Source organism: Pollicipes pollicipes, unplaced genomic scaffold, assembly GCF_011947565.3.
Source record: "Pollicipes pollicipes isolate AB1234 unplaced genomic scaffold, Ppol_2.1 Scaffold_1600;HRSCAF=1878_pilon_pilon_pilon, whole genome shotgun sequence".
NCBI classification, from domain to species: Eukaryota; Metazoa; Arthropoda; class Thecostraca; order Pollicipedomorpha; family Pollicipedidae; genus Pollicipes; species Pollicipes pollicipes.
The window spans coordinates 14049536-14073560 of record NW_023595962.1 but is presented as its reverse complement, the minus strand read 5'-3'; the positions used below and the strand labels follow the sequence as shown (position 1 = coordinate 14073560).

At 57.4% G+C, this 24025-nt stretch overlaps 2 protein-coding genes across 2 annotated transcripts; one reads left to right on the top strand and one right to left on the bottom strand.

Moving 5' to 3' along the window:
- Positions 1-1206: 1206 nt before the first annotated feature.
- LOC119105812 (bone morphogenetic protein receptor type-1A) lies at positions 1207-12001 on the bottom strand. Its single transcript, XM_037229376.1, has 11 exons — positions 11896-12001; positions 9920-10097; positions 9008-9144; positions 7785-7877; positions 6956-7082; positions 6473-6665; positions 5469-5630; positions 3666-3816; positions 3159-3317; positions 1927-2055; positions 1207-1333 (listed from the first exon to the last, which is right to left on the bottom strand). The coding sequence occupies exons 2-11, from the start codon at positions 10094-10096 to the stop codon at positions 1207-1209; spliced, it is 1455 nt and encodes a 484-aa protein (XP_037085271.1). The 5' UTR covers position 10097; positions 11896-12001.
- A 323-nt stretch (positions 12002-12324) lies between these two features.
- On the top strand, positions 12325-23052 carry LOC119091418 (persulfide dioxygenase ETHE1 homolog, mitochondrial). Its single transcript, XM_037214205.1, has 7 exons — positions 12325-12372; positions 14145-14220; positions 15750-15894; positions 16789-16974; positions 18583-18671; positions 18908-19001; positions 21503-23052. The coding sequence occupies exons 2-7, from the start codon at positions 14194-14196 to the stop codon at positions 21697-21699; spliced, it is 738 nt and encodes a 245-aa protein (XP_037070100.1). The 5' UTR covers positions 12325-12372; positions 14145-14193; the 3' UTR covers positions 21700-23052.
- The last annotated feature ends 973 nt before the right edge of the window (positions 23053-24025 follow it).

Here is a 24025-nt window from a genome sequence, read left to right as displayed (position 1 = left end):
ACTCGTCTTCGTCGTATTGAATCCGCGCCCCGACGACGGCATCAAGATAAACCGTGCAGCGCGCGCGCGCAACAGCACGCGGCGGGCTGACCAATCGCACCGAAGGATCAGACAGGCAGGAGAAGATTGCTAGCTGCACGCGAGGGCGCGGGCTGCTCGACTTCGGCCGGCGCCGCCGCCGCCATCCGACGCTGACCAACCAGATGGCGGCGGCCCACGTCGCGACCAATCAGAAAGCCGCTTATTGCCGGCGCCCACCGGCGTCGGATAGCCCTAAAGCATCATTGGTGCAGCATCAGCGAACAGAGGGTAGCAGAAAGCCCAGGCCTAACGAATATACAGCGGGCGAATCTAGGGGTCAATTCATACAGCAATCGATTCTAGGCAATAAGTCGTGCACAGGTCAAATCTCGGGTATAATTCATGCAGCGTCCGAATCTAGGGGATAATTCCTACTGCTAGCGACTCAATGTACAACAACGCAAGATGGAACAGGCCCTGTCCGCCGCACCACGCGGGCCCGCAAACTCGACAGCGACTGGACCGGCCGCGGTATTATTGCAGCGCGGCGAGGCGCGCCGACAGATGGCGGGCCGGTCTGGCTGCCGCAGCGCCGCCATCACAGCAACCTCGGAGAGCGGCGCAGACCGCGCGCGAGCCGTATTGCTCTCGGGAGACTCGCTGGGGACGCCGGGCGCGTGACACCCGCTTGAGGACACAGTTCCGGCCGTCGCAGCGACGCGCACCGCCGTAACGACGCGGCATTCACCGCTGGTGACGTCACACAGACTACCGGGGTGATGTCACGCCACCCAGAGGTGACGTCAGACCGTCGACAACGTCACATACACACACAGACCGGGGACAGAGGCGGAGCTCGCTCCCGGTCGGCTCGCCGCAGTAGGCGGCGCCGACCGCGGCCTCTTGCTGACGTCACAGGTAGCGATCACGTCACTGCCTCCGAGCGGCGCCGGGTTCCCGTATCCACAATCGCACGCGCATGTACGCACACGTACACACACACACACACACACACACACCGATCAACGTAGACACCAACAGGCACGCTGGAAGCGCCAGTATTTTGTCCCGATGGCGGGCATTTGCCGCCCACGCCAACACTGCGTAAGGTCCCACCGCTGCCACCAATGCAGACACGCCGCAGCCAGCGCCAGCTCTGGTGTCACCGCCGCCACCGCGGCACGGCTAGAGGTGTACGGCGGGGGTGGCGGCGCGCCGCTCGGCCTGCACGGCGACCAGCAGGTGCTTCTTGACGTTGAGGGCGCGCAGCCGGGCGCCGGGCGTGCGACGCCAGCAATCCTGCATCAGGCGGCTCAGGGTGGCAAGCGACTGTCGGGCAGACGGGTCACCGGTCAGGTCGGAGGGCGCCACTCGCCGGATGGCTCGGGGTCGGGCACCGGCCCGTATGTCAGGGATCGGCACCAGACATGACACTACATGGCGGAGAATCACTGTCATCCACAGGCGGAGAAGAGTGGCCGAAAACTGATAAGTATGCAAGAGCAACAACTGAGGGTTCGGTACACCCCCTTTTATTACGCCTCCCACTACTTCACGGGTTTTCCAACATCATGTTTCTCTTTCACTCTCACAGAACGTGGCGTAGACCCGATACAAAACGTTCTGTTCAACGTTCCTCGAAAGCAGCGTCGTTTACCAAGCAACAACCCAGGATGATGGCACATATTCTCATGCTCAGGTACTACAGTGTATACGTGCACAAGAAGAGCATGATGGCGCAGCATGCCGGCAAGCCTCCTGTCCAGGCGTTAACCCTACTGCGACGCGCGCAGACTGCCGACGCTGGAATGCCATGACCGCGGCACGCGTTCGGGCCGCGGCTAGCCCGGCGGCGCCCCGCTCGGGCCACACCAGCTGACCTTGTGCCGGCCCCAGCGGTCGGGCAGCGGCGGCCGCACGTTCCCGACGCACACCAGCCGGTGCATGTCGTCGAAGCTCGGGTCGGCCGGCACCATGCCCGCGTACGGCACCGCGTACTCCTCGTAGTCGCGCATCTTGTCGCCGGTGGCGCACCTGGCGGCCGACGGCAGAGTTAGGGCGTGACGTCACACGCAGCGTCCGCTCCGACATCGGCCGGACCTGGCCTCGCGGAGGACGCTGGGTCGCTGGTTGTGCGGACTGCAGAGTCGCGTCACGCCGTCCTGTGAAAACTGCGACGTTGTCAGCGGGACTGCGCCACAATCCGTCACGCAGCGTGGCCGGTGACGTTCCGTAGCATCTCATCCATGTTTGGTCCGCAGGTGGTACAAATTCAGGCCAGATTTGGCAGACTATCTGAGACGGATCACGTCGTGGTTCAGTGCCACGTAACGTTAACGCTCGGGTTCATCAATGTGATGTGGCCACTGCATGCTGTCAAACGTCGGTTGACGTTGGCAATGTACACGCTTTGTGAGCACCTAATGGGAGTGGAAACAGCAATGAAAAGCACTTCAGGTGCCCAACATAATATCCAAAAAGAGGAGTTTCAAGTCGCGTCGACGGCCAATGTTCATGCAGTGAAAGAACTATTGAAAAGACTTAAACATCTGCATGGGGTTTTGAAGTGAGCTCGCCAATTTCAAGGCCTTTCTCTGCAATTTACAGCTATGTCCTTTTTAAGACTTTATATCCACTCGTTTCTGAGCTATGCGCATGGACCTAGCATGCATACATTCCACATGATGCAGACATTCCACATCTGGCACGGGTCTCCAGATCTACGAAACTCTCTCTTCTGCGGTCACCGCAATCACCCACAACGTTCTCGGCGATAACCGCACCCTGTTCTCCCAATGCTCTTACAAAAAACCTCTGACAGTTCAGCTCATCTTCTAGAAAAACCGCGGTATTCCAGCCGTCCTGCAGCGTCCAGAGCGGACGGGTTCTCACTCGGCCACGATCTCGGGCCGTTCTCACCTGAGCGCCACCTCCCAGAAGACGAGGCCGGTGGAGTACATGTCCGACCCTGCTGCGGCGTCCAAAGCGGACGGGTTCTCACTCGGCCGCGATCTCGGGCCGTTCTCACCTGAGCGCCGCCTCCCAGAAGACGAGGCCGGTGGCGTACATGTCCGACCCTGCTGCGGCGTCCAAAGCGGACGGGTTCTCACTCGGCCACGATCTCGGGCGGTTCTCACCTGAGCGCCGCCTCCCAGAAGACGAGCCCGGTGGAGTACATGTCCGACTGCTTGAAGGCCTCGAAGCTACGAACGTCCAGGGTCTGGTCCAGCACCTCGGGCGCCATGTAGCGGCGCGTGCCCTGGCGCGTGCACGCCACGTCCAGCTGCTGCTTCTCACTGGGGGCGGCGAGGGCGGGCGGGGGGTGCTGTCAGCGGCGGCGACACCGGCCGCCGGCTCGGACCGGCGCTGTCCAGAGCCGTCATCATAAAGCAGCGCACAGGTCCCGAGGTGGAAGGTCAACACAGACGCCGTGACCCAGCGAGCCGCCCTCCAAAGATTATCCTCAGAGGACTTCGCCCTCCAAGGACTTAATCCTACGAGGACGCCATCCACCGAGCACGCCATACTCAAAACGTCATCCGTCATCCAAAACGCCTGCTGGCGCCGGAGCCACCGGCGGCCGGCAGATCTCAGCGTCTCTCATCTCATCTCAGCCTCTCTCATCTCCTGTCGGCAGATCTCACCCGCAGCTGGTGTACATGACGGCCAGGCCGAAGTCGGCCAGGCAGCACTCGCCGTCCGCCTTCACCAGGATGTTCTTGGACTTGATGTCGCGGTGCGCGATGGCCGGCCGCACACTGGTGGCCACCACCTCCTTGTGCAGGTAGTCCAGGCCTGGCCGGTCGCAACAGGTCAGCTATAGCGGTCACCGGGGTCACGCCGCGCCAGCCCGGCCCCGGCAGGGCTACACCAGGTGACACACGAGGTCACCAGGTCAACAGGTCGGCACTGTGGTACACGACGTCACCAGGTCATGACAGCTCAGTCCAACCCGCCGATATGAGGGGTCACAACAGGTCATCACTGGTGGTCATGCCACGGTCCCACGTCACTCCAGTCAGGGGGGAGAGGGCGGGGAGGTCACGCAGGGTCAGCAGCCCCGCTGCTCCCCTACAAGTCACATGTCGATACGACTGATCAACAAGGCAGTGACCGGACTTCAGGAGCAGCGACCGACAGCCACGTAACCTGCGGCGGCGCTCATCTCCGTTATCGTTTCCCCAATTCGTGGGCGGCCAACCAGGAAAAGCCGACCGGCTACGTGGGGGAGGGGGGAGGGGGTGACACCGACACGCCATGGCCGCTCTCTCACTCGAGAGGCACCCCCGCGGCTATCTCGAGATCGTACGGGGTTTCCCCCGAGTGTACCGGGCGTCGAGGCAGGCGGCCGCGCCGTCCGGCGGCAGGAGGTGCCCGTGCATCGCGTGCACACGCGATGCCGCGCGCGCGATGATAACACGTCAGCACCGCCCTGTGAGAGAGGCGGCCACCCCAACACCGTGCCACGAATGGAGCTGCCTGAGGTGGCCGCCACGGGTGCTTCCACGCTCCAAGCCCTCAGCCGCGGCGGCATGAGATGCCAGGCTCGAGACCCCGCTAGGAGCGGCAGAGATGCTGTCTTGCATGCCCCGCAGTGTCATCTTGTGCAGTGTCTTGTGCGGTGTCTTGTGCGGTGTCTTGCATGCCACTGAACAAACAGTACAGCGCCCAGCACCGTCCTACGCCAACAAGGCGTTCACGCCAGCCAACGACATCGACTCCACTGGAGTTGATCCCGGATTTCGTCCACATCTTGTGACAGCGCCACGGCCCTCTCCAGGTTGTGCCGTGCAACTTGGGGTTGCATCAGTCACGGCTTCGGCAGCGGGACGAGGGCGCGGGAGAGGACAGTGAGAGTGACGAGGGTAGACGAGGCGAGGCGAGGAGGGAGAGCAGGGAGATGGGCGAGAGACAGGTAGGAGAGGCACGTGCTAGGAATGGCCGCAGACGCAGCAGAGACGATATACCACGGGGCGGGGGCATTGCATGACAATAGACATCACGACATGACAGAAGATAACGACATGGCAGAGAAGAGGGTGTAGGGCAGGCGCCGACGGCAGCCGAGAGCATGGGACAGACAAATCAGCATGATAGAGGAAGGGAGGTAAAGAAAGAAAGAAAGAAAGAAAGAAAGAGGAAGAGACAGAGACAGACACAGAGACAGGAAAGAGAGAGAGAGAGGAGAACGAGCCGGAGAGCGAGAGAGCAGGAAAGCCAGAGAGCGGGGAGAGAGAGAGCGAGAGAGCGAGAGAGCCAGAAAGCGGGAGAGCGGGAGAGCGAGAAAGCAATAAGGCAAGACAGCGCGAGAGCAAAGAGCGAGCGTGAGAGAGCGAAACAGTGACAGGGCGAGAACACCAGCATGGCCAGAAGGCGCCGTCACCAGAGCGGCGGGCGCCTGCCAGCGGCGGCAGCGGTGGGCGCGCGCCGACCGACGGGTGCCCTACCCTGTATGATGGAGAGGCACATGACGAGCGTGTCGATCGGCTGCAGCACGTGCTCGCGCAGGTAGTCGTACAGCGATCCGCCGCTGTGGTACTCGCTGATGAGCCACATCTCCGTGCAGCCGCGGGCGCCGCCGCTCGACGTGATGTCGGCCGCCACGAACCCTGCAACGCGCACGTGCGGTCTCTCACATGGCGCATGCGGTCTCGGACATCACGCGTACGGTCTCTTGACACATGTGTACTGTCTCTGACACGTGTACGGTCTCTGACATCGCGAGTACGGTCCCTGAACGCGTGTACGGTCTGACACGTGTACGGTCTCTGAAATTGCGCGTACGGTCCCTGAACGGGTGTACGGCTTCTGACATCGCGCACACGGTATGACATCGACACACTGCTACGGGCGACCGGCGGACGGGTACCGCCGGCCTGGACACGTCAGCATGCGGTGGAAGCCTGTGCCGCCGAGTCCAATGCAAGGGACGTGACGGAAATGACCTGTACACTGCACGAGATAGCAGAATGATGTATTAACACTGGCGACTCTTGTAGATACAACAGCGGAACTGAATGAACACCGTGTTCGGGGTTCGGCCAACGATCTCCTTAACAGCCCACCGCGAACAACATTCACAGGCAGCACACACAAGGTCACAGGTCACAGGTCATGGGTCACACCTAACCGTCCTGTCAGACGTCGCACTGCTTTAAAATTGCATACAAAACGTCATAAACTTAAGCAGTCTCCTACCGTCGTTGGTACGAGTCGATTCGCACGGAACCGAATTCACCCTCAGTGTCGTACGGAACCGAATTCACCCTCAGTCCCCGCCCTGTTCGGGGCGGGGGGACTGAGCCGGACAGGGCTGCATGTGCGCGGTCCTGGGCACACTACCTCTCCGCCTCGTGGCCGTGTTCCTCCCCCGCCTTTCCTCCCCTCCCCTCCCCCTCCCCCGGCTCCGCAGCCGGCGCCTCTCCGGCGCACCCCGCCGACGGCCACCCACCGAGCACGTTGGGGTGCTGCAGGCGGCACGTCTCGTAGACCTCCTTCTCGCGCTGCCAGGAGGCCTCCTCAAGCGTGAAGAACACCTTGACGGCCACCGGCTGGCCGTGGTAGAGTCCGCGCTTCACCAGGCCGTAGCGGCCCTGGCCGACCGTCTCGCCCACGACGATCTCGCGCGCGATGGTCCGTTGCGTCTGCGCAGCGGGCGGGACGACACGTCAGCCCCATACTGACGGGCCGACGGGCCGACGGGGACGGTGGCAGGGGACGGGGCGGCTGCTCGAGGACGCTCCACCCGCTGTGGCCGTCTTCCGAGGAAGTGCTGGCCAGATTATCCTCCAACAACTGGCTTGATCCATTGGTTATCTAGCACCGAGTGTGATCCGGCATCGACGCTGCTGGAGTTACTAGTAACGAGCCAGATACAGATATAAGAGCAATGATACCTGTTCCCCGCCCCGCAGCAAGCGCCACAGCGACTGACCAGGAAGGGTTTGCCGGAGCCGCTGCCGCTGCTGGTCTCTGCCAGGCCGTGGCTGGCGGCGATCAGCGCCTCGTAATCGGGGATGACGTCATCTGGGTCGCGGCGCTCCTCCAGACGCTTGCGGTACCTGCCGCCAGGGGGCAGGGCCGGCGGTGAGGTCCCGGTCACGGCACGGCCGGGTCACGCAGCCAGTGACGGGGATCGAACCCGCGCCCCTGGTTCCCCAGACGCGCAGCTTCTCCGCTACACTACCCTTGTGACGTCATAATCGAACGAATGACGTCATAATCGAGCTCATGGTGGCGACAAATCCAGTCACAGCGCCGTCGTTATCAGGTGCGGTCGGTGAACAGCGGCTGGCGTTTTGAGGCTGCAGGACGGCGCAATCCTCCAGTATCAGTCCATCCCTCCGTTGAAGGCGTGCGCAGCCAGCAGAGCTGCAGCCGCCCGCTGCCGTGCGTGGTTATGAGTCGAAAAAGTCAGGTGCTCACGGGAGGTGGCAGGGAAGGGTGGAGGGAAGGAGGGCGAACACAAGGCAACACAACACTGAGCAGCAATAGCAGGCCCATCGTCGGAGCTCTTCAATTCCTCAAAAACGAACGTCGATCGAGTTTTTGTCATCCATCGACTGGCACACTGGATGAGCGCTAATGAAAACGTTTAAGGAACTCCAATTGCAGCACAATACCACGCGGTTCCCGGCTTTATGGCATGCCCTAGAGATGTTTTGTTCACCTGGGCGACCATCCGTTCGCACCTTACATACGGTTTCGCCCGCCACGGCCGCCAAGTGTCTCGCCTGCGGATACGGCGTGTCTTGCGGCCTCACCTCAGGTAGACGATGGCCACCACAATGACGAAGATGACGAGGCAGAGCGTGACTGATATCAGCAGCGCCATCTGGTGGACAGTGTCGTCGTACCTGGCGGAGCACGCCGAGGTCACACAGAGCACAGAGGTCACACTGAGCATCGCAAGGTCACAGAAAACACAGAGGTCAACAAGAGCACGCAAAGGTCACACAGAGCAAATAAAGGTCGCACGGAGGATACAAAGATCACACAGAGCACATCAGGGTCACAAAGAGCACACAGATGTCACAAGGGCACATAAAGGTCATGTAGACCACGCAAGGGTCACACAGAGCACCAGACTACACGGATAACACAAGTCCTACGGAGAACGCCGAGGTCACAAATACCACGCAGAGGCAAAACTGACCGACCTGTACTCTGTGATCACACAGGGGGTATCAATGTTAAGCAAAGCAGCTAGAGGTCACGCACATGGCTGAAGAGAGGCCGAAAGAGAGACGTACACATCACACAAGACCGCACTTGTCGTGAAACTGCAAAGACCACGTCACCATATAAGAGTTGGGAAAATAACGGGGCCCGACCCAATGCATCCAATGGCGAGTAAACGACCGTGGGGAATAACCAGACTTGTCTTTCGATGCTCATTGAAATAATCCCTTCTCCATCGCCAACAAGGGTCCAAGATTATTCGCGGGTACATAATATATTTGCAAATCATGACGGGCGCGAGCGCACTTCGACCAGCATTACACATCCGCGTGCACATATCTTAACCCTACCACCCAGCCATGTGACGGCACTGATCCGAGGTACCCGCCGTGTGGCGGCACTGACCAGAGGCAATCAGCCCAGTGGCGGCACTGACCAGGGACACCACGCCGTGTGGCGGCACTGACCAGAGGTACCCTGCCGTGTGGCAGTACTGATCCGAGGTACTCAGCCCAGTGGCGGCACTGACCAGAGGTACTAAGCCCAGCGGCGGCACTGACCGGAGGTACCCCCCGTGTAGCAGCACTGACCAGACACCCGGCCGTGTGGCGGTACTGATCCGAGGTACCCCGCCGTGTGGCGGTACTGACCAGAGGTACCCTGCCGTGTGGCAGTACTGACCCGAGGTACTCAGCCCAGCGGCGGTACTGACCGGAGGCACCGCGCCGTGTAGCAGCACTGACCAGAAGCACCGCGCCGTGCAGCAGCAATGACTAGAGACACCCGGCCGTGCGGCGGCACTCACCCGAGGTACTCGCTGGTCAGGTCGCCGTCGCCCGGCCGACGCACGTACATAGGCCGCAGCTCCCGGTTGCAGTGGTTCCGATTGCGACAGCACTCGATGGTCGTCGGCACCGCGAATGGGCTGTTGGCGCTCTTGCACTGGAAAGCGCGCGCCGCCGCGTCAGAGCGCCGACCGCGCCGACCGCGCCGCCGGGCGCGGGCGACCCAGCGCAGCCTCAGCGACTGCGGCGCTCGCTGGTGGACACGCTGTGCGCGCGCGCGCGCCATTTCTGACGGAACATGTGAGTTGCGCGCGTTCGCGCACGTGGCTTGAGACGGGACGGGACAGCGATGCTTCGTGAGGGATTCCGGGACGGGTGTAGTAGACATGGGTAGCAAGACACTGGTGCAAGGTTGGAAGCAAGATACAATGAAGTGGATCCTGCTGATGCATGCGCCTTGTGCTGAGCCGAAAAAATCGGGTACAGGAGTGCGGTCCGATGTCTATCTCACGTAGACGTAGACATAGACGTGTTATTAGACTATCCACGATGAGCTCCTAGCTTTTCAAGTCCACTGTCACAGCATCCATCTAACCCACATGAACCCAGTTTCATGCAGTCTAATGCCCACCTCACCTGCACGTAGCCGGTCTCATCCGGTCTGGTGACCCCAGCGTCCATCTCACCCGCATGTAACCAGTGTCACCTGGTCCGGTGCCCATCTCACCTGCATATAACCAGTTTCACCTGGTCTGGTGCCTGTCTCACCTGCATGTAACCAGTCTTACCTGGTCTGGTGCCCATCTCACCTGCATGTAACCAATTTCACCTGGTCTGGTGCTCATCTCACCTGCATGTAGCCCATCTCGCCTGGTCTGGTGCCCATCTCACCTGCATGTAGCCCATCTCACCTGGTCTGGTGCCTGTCTCACCTGCATGTAGCCCGTCTCGTCGGGCTGGAGGCAGCCATAGGTGCGCTCTGGACCGAACTGGCCGCTGCGCTCGTCCCACGCCTCGCTGACGGCCGCGAAGCACCAGGCGGTGGGCGGCGCCACGCACGTGTTGTTGACGGCGCCGTCCGGACACGCGCCGGCGCAGTAGCACAGCATCCTGCGGATGGCGCAGGGTCAGCTGATACTCTACTGCATCAGCAGAGCTCATTGCAGCAGTATTCCAAAATTCATGGAGTAGGGTGTGCAGGTTGTAGACATAAATTCATGCTACCAGAACCTTGGCTCTCTGGCAGCAAGCACACAATTTGTTGGTGCTAATCCAATGACCTTTGATGCTGAACCCAGCTATCTGACCTGCCAAGCCCGATTGTCATGCCCGAGGTGCTTAGATACTGGGTTCACAGCTGCCCTGTTTGATGCTGCTTGGCTGATTTTGAATAAGGGGAGGGCCAATAGGCAGTGAGTCCCAAGCTGGGGTGAATTAGCATGAAAAATATCTATATCCATGCCACCCAACTGGCCAAATATTGGAACACCGGGTTACAGCATGCCAATATGTCACATGTAACAGCTTCCTGATGCACATTGTCTAAATATGCTATTTTTATGTCAAGACATCTCACAGCATCTCTTCTCATATTTTTCCATCAAAAGCTAAAAGAGTAATAAGACTCAGTTAGGTGAGACAGAACAGAGCACTTTGCCCTGGTTGCCCCCAAATAGTCAACATCATCATCATTTCTCAGTGAATTTCAGCTGTTTATAAAGCAAGATAACTAATAAAATGTTATGCAGGTTTGATTTATGCAAATGATATTTTGTATTGCCTTATTCATATTTAAAAATGCATTCATTTTGCTGTGTATGCATCATCATTAACAATATCAGAGGATTATGGTATTTTAAGGATAGATAGCCCAGATACTGCTGTGCTTTAGCAGCCTATGAATACACAATCTCAGATACCTAAGCAGCCTCTAAATAACTAGTCTACTGCTGCACTGAGCATCCAAATAAGATCAAATCTAACTTAACATTTAAGCTTGACTGCTGAACACATTAAGCTAAGCATGGAAACTTATCCAAGTATATCAAAATTACCCATTCTGTCATCCTCAATAATCATGTACCATGTAAACCTAAATTAGGATGAAATCAAGTAAGGCACTTGAGGCAGAATTATATCAGTATCTGATCACAACTTTTTACATCTCATACAATTATATCAGAAATCTTAGTTTAGATCTTTTGACACAACACTGGGATAGACAATGTAAATACATGTGTCCAGCATGTGGCTATCCATGGGCCAGAAAATATCCCATCTGGCATACAAAGTATACTTGATATGACCAAGAAGGGCCCAAGATTCTGATGAAGCACAAGGCCAAAACTGAAGCTAAGTGACCAGTTGAGCTGCTGTAACCAAAGTCTGATATAAAATTAATAATGCACACACACCTTGGTATATGAACAGCTCAGACACCACCCAGGCACCTACCAGTCCCCTGATCTAGAGAACATAAGTTTTACAAGGAGTGAAATATGTGCACACAGCAACTTTTATGCCTGTGGAGCACTAATGATTTCTTTTCTTAGAACTGTTCTGCTCCAGATCATAACAGCCTACAAGATAGCCACATGTTTGCATGTTGGTCCCTACCTACCAACCTACCTATGTTGTTTACCAAGCCCCAATTTAACATTTGCTGGCAAAGCCATATGTCTGAACAGTGTACGTTTCATGCAGTGCCATGAAATAATGACATTAAGCTAACTGTGCAAATCTTGTGCAACAAAACCTGAAAAAGGCTGATTGTTTTCGTTGCAAGCATGATGGACCACAAATGTCGCGGAATATGTGCATGACCACTCACAATCTTCACGAACAAGCTTGATTGCATCGAACCAAACGTAAATGGCGAGGACAAAACATTTCGAAGTCGAGCACTTACCTTTTTGAAGAACACCAAACTGAATGCTCACTTTTCGCCTTGTTTATAAAAGATGCGCAACACAGTCAATACATCCCCACAACACACCATCTCGCTCCCCCTCTAGATGCGTTCAACAGTAAAAACTCACGCAGAAGAATGCTCACAAAATTAGGGGCACTCCAAAGAGAAAATTGTTCAGCTGATATCGAGCTGAAAGTATGCTGAGACCATCAGACTGTTCAAAATCTTGCGGAGCCATTGCAGGTTGAATATTTACTTTTATGGTTATTGAGAAAATATATTTTTATTCATTTAATAGTCTAAAATTGTTTTATATTGTGATGGTTTGATGCCTTTTACATGATAAAGCTTCTAGGTAAAGGAGCATCAGCTGTCTAAATTTGCGTTACAAGAGGTGAAGGCTGGGTGTGTTTTCCTCCGGGAGCTGACGACATAAATAATCGGGAAATTGAAACGGTTGTGTCGGTACCCTGCGTGAGTGAGGTCGGGCAGGGTTGGGTTTATAAGGTTGGATATTCGATGTTCATTTTCTGCCTATTAGAGGCTTTGTCAGTTTTCAGGCTTGTTAGGATTCCGGGCGAAGCTTGGACATAAGTGCGGGATGCAGTATCGTAATTTTGGTCTTGTGTTGGCTGAGCTGATTTCGTGTTGCGTTGGGCAGAATGACGAAATCGTCGCACCCATACCAAGCATATGCACACCCGCCTTCCATGGCAGTGCTGATAACCGGATTGTGTAGCATTGTATTCCAGAGACAGATTTGGCAAGGTTTTTCAGCAAATCATCCACTTGTTAATTAAACTTGGAATGTAAATGGTGGCACCCCTTATCTGTGAAACTAAGTCGGCCTTATTTTTATCCTATTAGTATTCTGATTTGTGTGATATAGACTATGTTATTTTTATATAATGTAGAAAGTGAGTGATAAATCAATCCCAAATATGAGGTTTGACCAAAACAGGGTTGGCAAGTATGGTCTCAGTCATAGTTTTGTTGGATTTGTCAGAACATTTTGGGTTTATTAATATCTTGCAGAAGAGCCTCTATTCAGCAGTATGTGCCTTGTCAGCCCTGACCCTGATGATGTGCTAAAGCCCTGATCCAGTTGCCCTCATCTCTTGAAAAATTAGCATTTCTTTACCATGCCACTGTGCATAGAATGAACATGAGTGACAGTCATGTCTTGGTCACCTTAATGCATGTTCTTGCTTTTCATCCCTTACCTTATTGTACCAGACCATGAAAGAACCTGCATGCTTAGCATTACTTACTGGAGTTTGGTCAATCACCATGCCATACTATGGCATGATGATTGATTGCAGTGCTAAATCACATATAATAATGGTTTCTGGGGGGCCAGGACTTATGATAGCTTAGACCGGCCTTTGCTAGTGAAGCAGCATGATGGAACCATGTGCAGGTATCAGACTGTTTCTGCCCAGAAAATAAAAATGATCAGTCTCCATTGTTGTGCTGCAGCTCTTTAATAAACCCAACTGAGTACATAGCAAGAGTGAGATACTTGATTATGAGATGGAGGTGGTACTGAGGTGAAAACATTGGATAATTGACAGGCCTCACACAGCACAATGGACAATTTGGTTTTTGCTGTGTGCTGTTTTGCTCCATTCATAGCAGAAATGTGTACAGTAGGGTTGAAAATATCTGTGCTCTGCAATCATGAAAAAACTATCAGAGTCTGATTCCACCATATTTAGATATTGTGGTCTAATTAATCACCTGGATATCTGTTTAATCTGGCATCAGTTCTTGTGGCCCCCTTAATAATTATGTGCTGTGTGTTTGTCTCATAGCTGTATGCTTGTCATTTAAGAATGTGAAAATCACCTAAAATGGGTAAAATATCAACTAACCCTCATGAGGGTATTGGCACTACCAGAATATGATTTTGTAACAAGCATAAGTTCTCAGAATACCCACCTTATTTCTATGGTATCCACCTTTCTCTAGGAGCTTCCCATACTGTGTATCAGTTCAGCGAAGTTTTGGTCTTACCATGCCTATTGGGAGGCAAGCATCACTTGGTAGTGCTTTCACTGTGGCAATATTTTAGTACATGTAATTAACCCTACAAATTTAATTTAGCCCCTGACTTGAACTTTCCATATAGGAATAGCAATGGGGTGATAGGCACTATTACCAATGTCTGTCTATCAAATGGCTAACTGTCATGGTTTGTGATGTGAGTGTGGATGGATGTATCACACTGTATGCCTCTGTTACAGGAAATCACCCAGTTACATTATAAATCTGAAAGATCCGAACTGAAACAAAATGACGAAGAACTTCTTTTTCCGCCAGGTTTGTAGCCTTTTTGTGAGATCATGGTCATTTGTCTTTGGTGAATGATATGTTAGAAAGCATCTTCCTGCTCTACCTCCCACATACTGTCTTATTAGTATTGTGGAAGTCTTCCTACGAACTGCCAAAGCTGACTGATTCAGTTGGTGCCAAAGGCTCACCTCTCTGTTATTCGATATTTTGGTCATGAATAGTCATGTGTGTTTTTTTCTTTAGCACTCAAACACCATTGTTGCAGCTGGTGCAGGCTGCTTTTCCTTGGCTGTCCACATGTTACACTGGTGTGGTGTAACTGGAGTGCCTCCCCCCCCCCCCCCATTCTTGTCATTCTGTGGCAGATTGGGCCCAATGAGCCATAGAATATTCTGAGAAGTTGTGATGAAATCAAGGTGAGAAATAGAGACAGCAACTTTTGTTTGTAGCATCCCTCAATGGTTATTCCAGTTAACGTATTCTTCAAGCAGCAGTGTTTGCGAAAGCGGGAAATGACTGCTACGTCTTGCAGAGTGGGGTAGATGGAGATGCCTAAGAGAGTTGTCTTCCAAATCAACCTTTGTATCACAAGGTGCCTGATGCTGGCATTTTCAGTTGCTGACCCTTCCACGTGTTGTCATTTTCTATGCATGGTTGAGATCTCACCATTCGTTGGTCCTGTGTTATAGCACCTCGGTTGTGGTGAGGCCCCATATTTTTTCTTGTTTATGTGCCTGATATCCCATGTTTACCGTAAACTGTAACATACCTTCCCATCCCTTCCCATCATGATCTGCTGTGTTTTACCACACTGCATAATTGTGTGATTGTACAAGCTCTGCACACTTCATACTCATTTCCATCTCTGGTCTGACCTGTACCACTGACTGAGGCTGTACAGCGAGAGTCCCAGCTGACCTGTACCACTGACTGAGGCTGTACAGTGAGAGCCCCAGTTGGCCTGTACCACTGACTGAGGCTGTACAGCGAGAGCCCCAGCTGACCTGTACCACTGACTGAGGCTGTACAGCGAGAGCCCCAGCTGACCTGTACCACTGTCTGAGGCTGTACAGTGAGAGCCCCATCTGACCTGTACCACTGACTGAGGCTGTACAGTGAGAGCCGCAGCTGACCCGTACCACTGACTGAGGCTGTACAGTGAGAGCCCTAGTTGGCCTGTACCACTGTCTGAGGCTGTACAGCGAGAGCCCCAGCTGACCTGTGCCACTGACTGAGGCTGTACAGCTAGAGTCCCAGCTGACCTGTACCACTGACTGAGGCTGTACAGCGAAAGCCCCAGCTGACCTGTGCCACTGACTGAGGCTGTACAGCTAGAGTCCCAGCTGACCTGTACCACTGACTGAGGCTGTACAGCGAAAGCCCCAGCTGACCTGTGCCACTGACTGTGTGGCTGTACAGCTAGAGTCCCAGCTGACCTGTACCACTGACTGAGGCTGTACAGTGAGAACCCCAGCTGACCCATACCACTGACTGAGGCTGTACAGCGAGAGCCCCAGCTGACCTGTACCACTGACTGTGTGGCCCAACACGGTCAGCTGTTCGACAGGGAGAGCTGCACTTACACGTACCTGCTGGCGGATGTGGCCAGCAAGGAGGCCGTCATCATCGACCCCGTGATCGAGCTCTCCGACCGGGACGCCCAGCTGGTCAGCGACCTCGGCTTCAAACTCGTCTATGCCAGTAAGTAGACCTGTTCACGTTGTGTGGCTTTCTGGCTGCTTTTCTGCGTCAGTGCTGGTTTTTACAGCTGTTGGCATTGATACTGGTATGTTTTCGAGTCCGCGCTGCACTGCCAGCGTTGATGTAGGTCATGTTGCGGCTGGTATGGTGTAGGGTTACTCATTTGGTGCCTCTTGGTGATATTCCCACCGACTTGCGCTCTTTACCACATCAACTGAATGCGTACTGCTGACCGGGCTTCACCACCGGTGTGCTCGGTGCCTGTCTGGACACGCCGTCTGATTGCTCTTTAGCTAACTCGCACCCTCCGTGGTGGCTGCTTGTCGTGACCGGACATCCTGACCTGTGATCTGACCTGTGACTGGAAGGACAGCACCCTCTCCAGGTCCCGGGGTCGTAGCAGACCCACGTGACCCACGCGCCCGCTTAGGTCATCCTAAGTGACCTTGCACCCAGCCATGCCCTAGCCAGTGACCTATCCCAGAGGGGCGTGTTCGCCGAGTGGTTCGCATTTTCGGCTCCTACATGTGGGGCCCGGCTTCGAACCCCGGTTGCGCCTTGGCCCCCTGATTGCTTATGTGGCCTCTGCAGTTGCTGGCCCTCCTTGACTGGCTGCGCGGTGACGTGCGTCGTGTTTCCTTTCTCAAGAAAAGGAGATCTGTTAGGCGGTGCTCACTCCTTACCGGGCCGTGTCCACTCCACACCGGACCCGTGTCCACTCCTCACCAGGCCGTGTCCACTCCTCACCAGGCCGTGTCCACTCCTTACCAGGCCGTGTCCACTCCACACCGAACTCGTGTCCACTCCTAACCGGGTCGTGTCCACTTCTTACTGGACATTTGTCCACTCCTCACCGGACCCGTGTCCTGACCTCGCCCCCGGCCCTGCCGCCAGTCAACACGCACATGCACGCGGACCACATCACGGGCACGGGCCGGCTGAAGCGGCTGGTGCCGGGCGCCCGGTCGGCCATCTCGGCGGCGGCCGGCGCCGACGCGGACGTCAAGCTGGAGGACGGCGGCGCGGTGCGGTTCGGCGGACTGGAGCTGGAGGTGCGCGCCACGCCCGGTCACACCGAAGGTGGGTCACCTGCCCCGAGGCGGAGGTGCGCGCCACGCCCGGCCACACCGAAGGTGGGTCACCTGCCCCGAGACGGAGGTGCGTGCCACGCCCGGCCACACCGAAGGTGGGTCACCTGCCCCGAGGCGGAGGTGCGCGCCACACCCGGCCACACCGAAGGTGGGTCACCTGCCCCGAGGCGGAGGTGCGCGTCACGCCCGGCCACACCGAAGGTGGGTCACCTGCCCCGAGGCGGACACGGGGTGAAGAAGCGGGGTAGAGGTGGCGGATGGTGGGTAAAAGTGAAAGGGAGGCCTGAAATAAAGTGACGAAATAGTGCAGTGAGTGTAATATAATGTAAACATAAATAGGTGAGCTGGAATGACTTGGCGGTTGATACTGGGTAAATGTGAGTGCAGTTGTTTGGGCGTCATGTTTGACACAGATCTTGCGTGCCGTAATCCATGTGCTGTGCATTAACAGCATCAGATCTGTCAGCTGGCTGCGCTGTTCACAATGTTTCTTGATGTGCAAAGTGCTTCACTGTCAGCCTCAAGTGGAACCAATCGTAGCCTAGCAGTATCACATCTGTCACCGCCCCTTGCCGTGCTCCAGGCCACATGACTCGTCTTCCCTCGCAGTATCACATCTGTCACCTCCCCTGCCGTGCTCCAGACCACGTGACGTGTCCACCCTCACAGTATCACGTCTGTGACTGTGCTCCGCCGCGCCGCAGGCTGCGTGACGTGTCCACCCTCGCAGTATCACGTCTGTGACTGTGCGCCGCAGGCTGCGTGACGTGTCCACCCTCGCAGTATCACGTCTGTGACTGTGCGCCGCAGGCTGCGTGACGTGTCCACCCTCACAGTATCACGTCTGTGACTGTGCGCCGCAGGCTGCGTGACGTGTCCACCCTCGCAGCATCACGTCTGTGACTGTACGCCGCAGGCTGTGTGACGTGTCCACCCTCGCAGTATCACGTCTGTGACTGTGCGCCGCAGGCTGCGTGACGTGTCCACCCTCGCAGTATCACATCTGTCACCTCCCCTGCCGTGCTCCAGACCACGTGACGTGTCCACCCTCACAGTGTCACGTCTGTGACCGTGCTCCGCCGCGCCGCATGCTGCGTGACGTTTCCACCCTCGCAGTATCACATCTGTCACCGCCCCCCGCAGTGCTCCAGACCACGTGACGTGTCCACCCTCACAGTATCACGTCTGTGACTGCTCCGCCGCGCCGCAGGCTGCGTGACGTGTCCACCCTCGCAGTATCACGTCTGTGACTGTGCGCCGCAGACTGCGTGACGTGTCCACCCTCGCAGTATCACGTCTGTGACTGTGCGCCGCAGGCTGCGTGACGTGTCCACCCTCACAGTATCACGTCTGTGACTGTGCGCCGCAGGCTGCGTGACGTGTCCACCCTCGCAGCATCACGTCTGTGACTGTGCGCCGCAAGCTGCGTGACGTGTCCACCCTCGCAGTATCACGTCTGTGACTGTGCGCCGCAGGCTGCGTGACGTGTCCACCCTCGCAGTATCACATCTGTCACCGCCCCCTGCCGTGCTCCAGACCACGTGACGTGTCCACCCTCGCAGTATCACGTCTGTGACCGTGCTCCGCCGCGCCGCAGGCTGCGTGACGTACGTGCTGCACTCGCAGCGGATGTGCTTCACCGGCGACGCCCTGCTGATCCGGGGCTGCGGGCGGACCGACTTCCAGGTGAGCGGCGCCGTCCGGCCCACCGGGTCGACCCTCCTGAGACGTGAACTGGCATCAAAATGAGTTGCCATTGTACGTGTTTGGTGGCCCAGGCTCATTGTTAAGCGCTATGTACAGCAGTGACTGGTTGTGCCGCTCACGCTTTCACTGCAGTGTCTGCGAAGCGGTCTCCTTAGTTGGGCTTCTGTTGCGTCTCCTCCGCAGCTGGGGCCTGAGGCCGCGTGTCTCCGTTGCAGGGCGGCTCCAGCGACACGCTGTTCGACTCGGTGCACCAGAGGATCTTCACGCTGCCCGAGGACTACGCCGTGTACCCGGCGCACGACTACAAGGGTGAGCTGGTGCCGTCACGCGCCGTCGCGTCACGCCGTCACGTCTCGTCACGCGCCGGCTGACGCGAGACCTTGCGCGTGTCGCTGCCTGTCCCGTTATCTCCCACCGCCAGCTGTGCTCAACTACTGACGCCATGCGTTGATGGGAAGGTGTTGAATTAGCGGGCGGGCACCACAGAGGGTTGCGTGAGTGTAGGTGCTGACGTTTTGCATTGTGAATGCCTTGGCTTCGCAGTGCGGCGTTATTGAAGAACTCCCTCGCTTTTTCGAGGTACGCTCTCGTGTTATTGAAGCACAGCCTCGTGTTATTGAGGCACGCCCTCGCGTTGTTGAAGTAAGCCCTCGCGTTTTTTTTATTAATTACAGCCTCGTGTTATTGCAGCACGCCCTCCCATGTGTACAGTCAGTGACGTCCTGTGCTGTTCACCCCACACTCACTTAGCAGCAGGCGTATCGTATTCGTGCGCTCTTATTAGCTCAGGCAGGACACCCGAACGGCGACGTTAAACAATGGTTCACGTTCTCTTGCGACCGGGCGGTCGTTGATCTGTAGTGTGACCGGACGCCTGTCCCGCGGGTCAGGCTGGTCTGTAGCGTGACCGGACGCCTGTCCCGCGGCTCAGGCTGGTCTGCAGTGTGACCGGACGCCTGTCCCGCGGCTCAGGCCGGTCCGTAGTGTGGCCGGGCGCCTGTCCCGCGGCTCAGGCTGGTCTGCAGTGTGACCGGACGCCTGTCCCGCGGCTCAGGCCGGTCCGTAGTGTGGCCGGGCGCCTGTCCCGCGGTTCAGGCTGGTCTGTAGTGTGACCGGACGCCTGTCCCGCGGGTCAGGCTGGTCTGTAGTGTGACCGGACGCCTGTCCCGCGGGTCAGGCTGGTCTGTAGTGTGACCGGGCGCCTGTCCCGCGGCTCAGGCCGGTCCGTAGTGTGGCCGGGCGCCTGTCCCGCGGCTCAGGCTGGTCTGTAGTGTGACCGGACGCCTGTCCCGCGGCTCAGGCTGGTCTGTAGTGTGACCGGACGCCTGTCCCGCGGCTCAGGCCGGTCTGTAGTGTGACCGGACGCCTGTGCGGTGGCTCAGGCTGGTCTGTAGTGTGACCGGACGCCTGTCCGGCGGTTCAGGCTGGTCTGTAGTGTGACCGGACGCCTGTCCCGCGGGTCAGGCTGGTCTGTAGTGTGACCGGACGCCTGTCCCGCGGCTCAGGCTGGTCTGTAGTGTGACCGGACGCCTGTCCCGCGGCTCAGGCCGGTCTGTAGTGTGACCGGACGCCTGTGCGGTGGCTCAGGCTGGTCTGTAGTGTGACCGGACGCCTGTCCGGCGGTTCAGGCTGGTCTGTAGTGTGACCGGACGCCTGTCCCGCGGGTCAGGCTGGTCTGTAGTGTGACCGGACGCCTGTCCCGCGGCTCAGGCTGGTCTGTAGTGTGACCGGACGCCTGTCCCGCGGCTCAGGCTGGTCTGTAGTGTGACCGGACGCCTGTCCCGCGGCTCAGGCTGGTCTGTAGTGTGACCGGACGCCTGTCCCGCGGCTCAGGCTGGTCTGTAGTGTGACCGGACGCCTGTCCCGCGGCTCAGGCCGGTCTGTAGTGTGACCGGACGCCTGTGCGGTGGCTCAGGCTGGTCTGTAGTGTGACCGGACGCCTGTCCGGCGGTTCAGGCTGGTCTGTAGTGTGACCGGACGCCTGTCCCGCGGGTCAGGCTGGTCTGTAGTGTGACCGGACGCCTGTCCCGCGGCTCAGGCTGGTCTGTAGTGTGACCGGACGCCTGTCCCGCGGCTCAGGCCGGTCTGTAGTGTGACCGGACGCCTGTGCGGTGGCTCAGGCTGGTCTGTAGTGTGACCGGACGCCTGTCCGGCGGTTCAGGCTGGTCTGTAGTGTGACCGGACGCCTGTCCCGCGGGTCAGGCTGGTCTGTAGTGTGACCGGACGCCTGTCCCGCGGCTCAGGCTGGTCTGTAGTGTGACCGGACGCCTGTCCCGCGGCTCAGGCTGGTCTGTAGTGTGACCGGACGCCTGTCCCGCGGCTCAGGCTGGTCTGTAGTGTGACCGGACGCCTGTCCCGCGGCTCAGGCTGGTCTGTAGTGTGACCGGACGCCTGTCCCGCGGCTCAGGCCGGTCTGTAGTGTGACCGGACGCCTGTGCGGTGGCTCAGGCTGGTCTGTAGTGTGACCGGACGCCTGTCCCGCGGGTCAGGTTGGTCTGTAGTGTGACCGGACGCCTGTCCCGCGGCTCAGGCCGGTCCGTAGTGTGGTCGGGCGCCTGTCCCGCGGCTCAGGCTGGTCTGTAGTGTGACCGGACGCCAGTCCCGCGGCTCAGGCTGGTCTGTATTGTGACCGGACGCCAGTCCCGCGGCTCAGGCCGGTCTGTAGTGTGACCGGACGCCTGTCCCGCGGGTCAGGCTGGTCTGTAGTGTGACCGGACGCCTGTGCCGTGGCTCAGGCTGGTCTGTAGTGTGACCGGACGCCTGTCCCGCGGTTGAGCCTGAGCCTCACCGTGTGCCCCGGCCGCCGCCAGGTCAGACGGCCAGCTCGGTGGGCGAGGAGAAGCGCCTGAACCCGCGACTCACCCGCTCGCGCCAGGAATTCTGCGCCATCATGGCCGGCCTCAACCTGGCCTACCCCAAGAAGATCGACGTGGCGCTGCCGGCGAACCGGGTGTGCGGCCTGCACAACATCCCCGACGAGATCGCCGCGCTGTTCGCTGAGAAGTAGGTGAGCTGGCCGGCCCTGCCAGCGCTGGCGCCAGGTGCCGGCCCGCGCCGGAGAACGCTGGGTGGACGCCGCGGAGAATGGGGAGACTGCCGGCGAGATGGGGCGAGGTGGGAGGAGTGAGGTGCGCTGGGTGGACGTCGTAGCGGATAGGTGAGCTCTGCCGGCGGGAGGAGCGAGCCGCGCTGGGTAGAGATGTGAGAGGTGTAGCGAGGGGGGGGGGTTGCTGCTGCTGCTGCTGCTGCTGCTGAAGTGGGAACTTACTCAGTTGGACTGCTGGCTGCTGTCTGTGATCGGGGTGTAGAGCTGCGTTGGCCACGTAGCGCTGCGATGAGCACGGGTTCTCTGGCGGGAGCACCGCTCCAGCTGTGACCCCTCGTAGGGAGACGTCACCTCTGGCGGAGGTAACTGATTGGCTCGCCTCGAGGCCCCGACACTCTGACCGCGGAGAAAGGCCGGTAGCGGACAGCGATAGTGGGACAGGAAGATAGCGGTCATCCGGGATATGTAGGGAGGCGTAGCGAAGGTCCATTCCGTGCCACTGACCACGTGCCTGGTGTTGGCAGAGTGGCGGGAGGGCACTGAACTACCGCCCCACATATTTTCAGTAGCGGAGGGACTGTACGGTGCAGCGGGCTTAGCTGTAGAAGGCGTTACGGGTAAAGGCCGTTAAGTGCCCAGCTTCTACGGCGGCGTGAGAGGCTCTGGCGTGTGGCGATGTGAGTGGTTGATCAAACGCAATTGACGAGACTGATGTACACGGCCTCTCTACCGCGAGTAGCTCTGGATCTTGTGGACTTCCTCCTGGAAGGGGTTTGGCTATAATTAGGATATTACACTACGTATGTTGTGAACTATAGATAATACTCTCCCCATGATGCGTCACTAGTCCATGAACTGGACGATAAGTGCTCCAGGCCATTTAGTCTCGCGCCGACGATGGCCGTTTCAGTACTGTGTTCACCTGGATCGCGATACCGTTGATATTGGCATAACAATAACGGTGGTGGTGGTACGTCTTGCGGACGTGTGTGGGTGATGGTGTCACGTGTTGGTGTCGTGCTCGTGTTTGAGCCCTGTTTCGTAAGGTCACGAGGCCGGTGACCACGCCGCCTTTCACGAGGTTCCCACATTACACGACACTGGTGTCGTCACTGTCCAGCCATGTCCCGTGCGGCGCCCCAGTGCCCGTTGTTCCGGTACAAACAGCGACGAAGTCGTGCACCACGCGATGGCTGTGCCTGCAGCCGCGCTACCTTACCGACAGACCGTGCCCGCGGGCATCCGCCCCCGCTCCTGCCGCCACCGCCTCTCCCGCCCCCGCCGACCCGCCCGCTTCCGCTCCTGGTCCGGTCCAGCCCCGCAGCCGCAGCCGCCGCCGCCGCAGCGGCGGTCACCCCGCCAACTGTGCCTGCCGCCGCGGTCGCCGCTCGGCGCCCGAGTCGAGCCGCTGCTATCGAGCCAATCAGCGACGAGGCGGCCGCCCGCAATAGCCAATCAGATCACGCCGCCGGTTGCCTGCAGCCAATACGCGGCAAGCGGGTGGGCCGCAGCGCCAATCAGGTTCAGTGGGCAGATACGGAGCCAATGAGACTGATCGGCGGGCTGTGCGCAGCCAATTGGAGCCTCACCACCTGATGTGAACCGCGAATCGTGTGTGCTGATGCGGTGTGATAACCAATCTCATTGCAAGTGCGTCTTTACATTCATGATTTGTCGTACAGAATTGGCGGCATGGCCATTTTGTAGCATTGACAAGTGGTATTCTGGGAATTTAACACTGTTTTATATTAACCTAAGCTATAAATTGGCCGTTAGTGATCGACATATTCTATACAATGTGCTTAATGTTGGGTTGTTTCTATTTTTATATCACAGCGTAACATGTGCGCATCGTTGGATTTATAAATCGTTAGTAGCATTAGCCGTGCACAATCGATGAGTCCGTGGCTGTGCGTGTTACGTAATGGTTTGTATGGGAAACGAAATACATTTACCACATTATATGCATTTTTGCTTCATTCTTCGCATGTGGGAGGAAGGAACGGTGGACAGCGTCAGCCCCTGTGGGGCCGACGCCACGGTAAATGATCGGTTACAACAAGCGTCGTCTCTGGACAATTATTTTGCCTGCAAAAGAAGAACAAGAACAGCAGAGGAAGTTATATGACACACGATCTGTAGTGCACACGTGCATTGAGCACAAAGTAAGCGCTGAACACAAGCAATGGGGACCAGGTGTTGTTAGATTTTGCATTTCAACGTGCGCGCGTGCAGGTTTGCTGCTTTCATCGTCAGGCTAACATTTGAGATATTCCCAAGTTTGGAT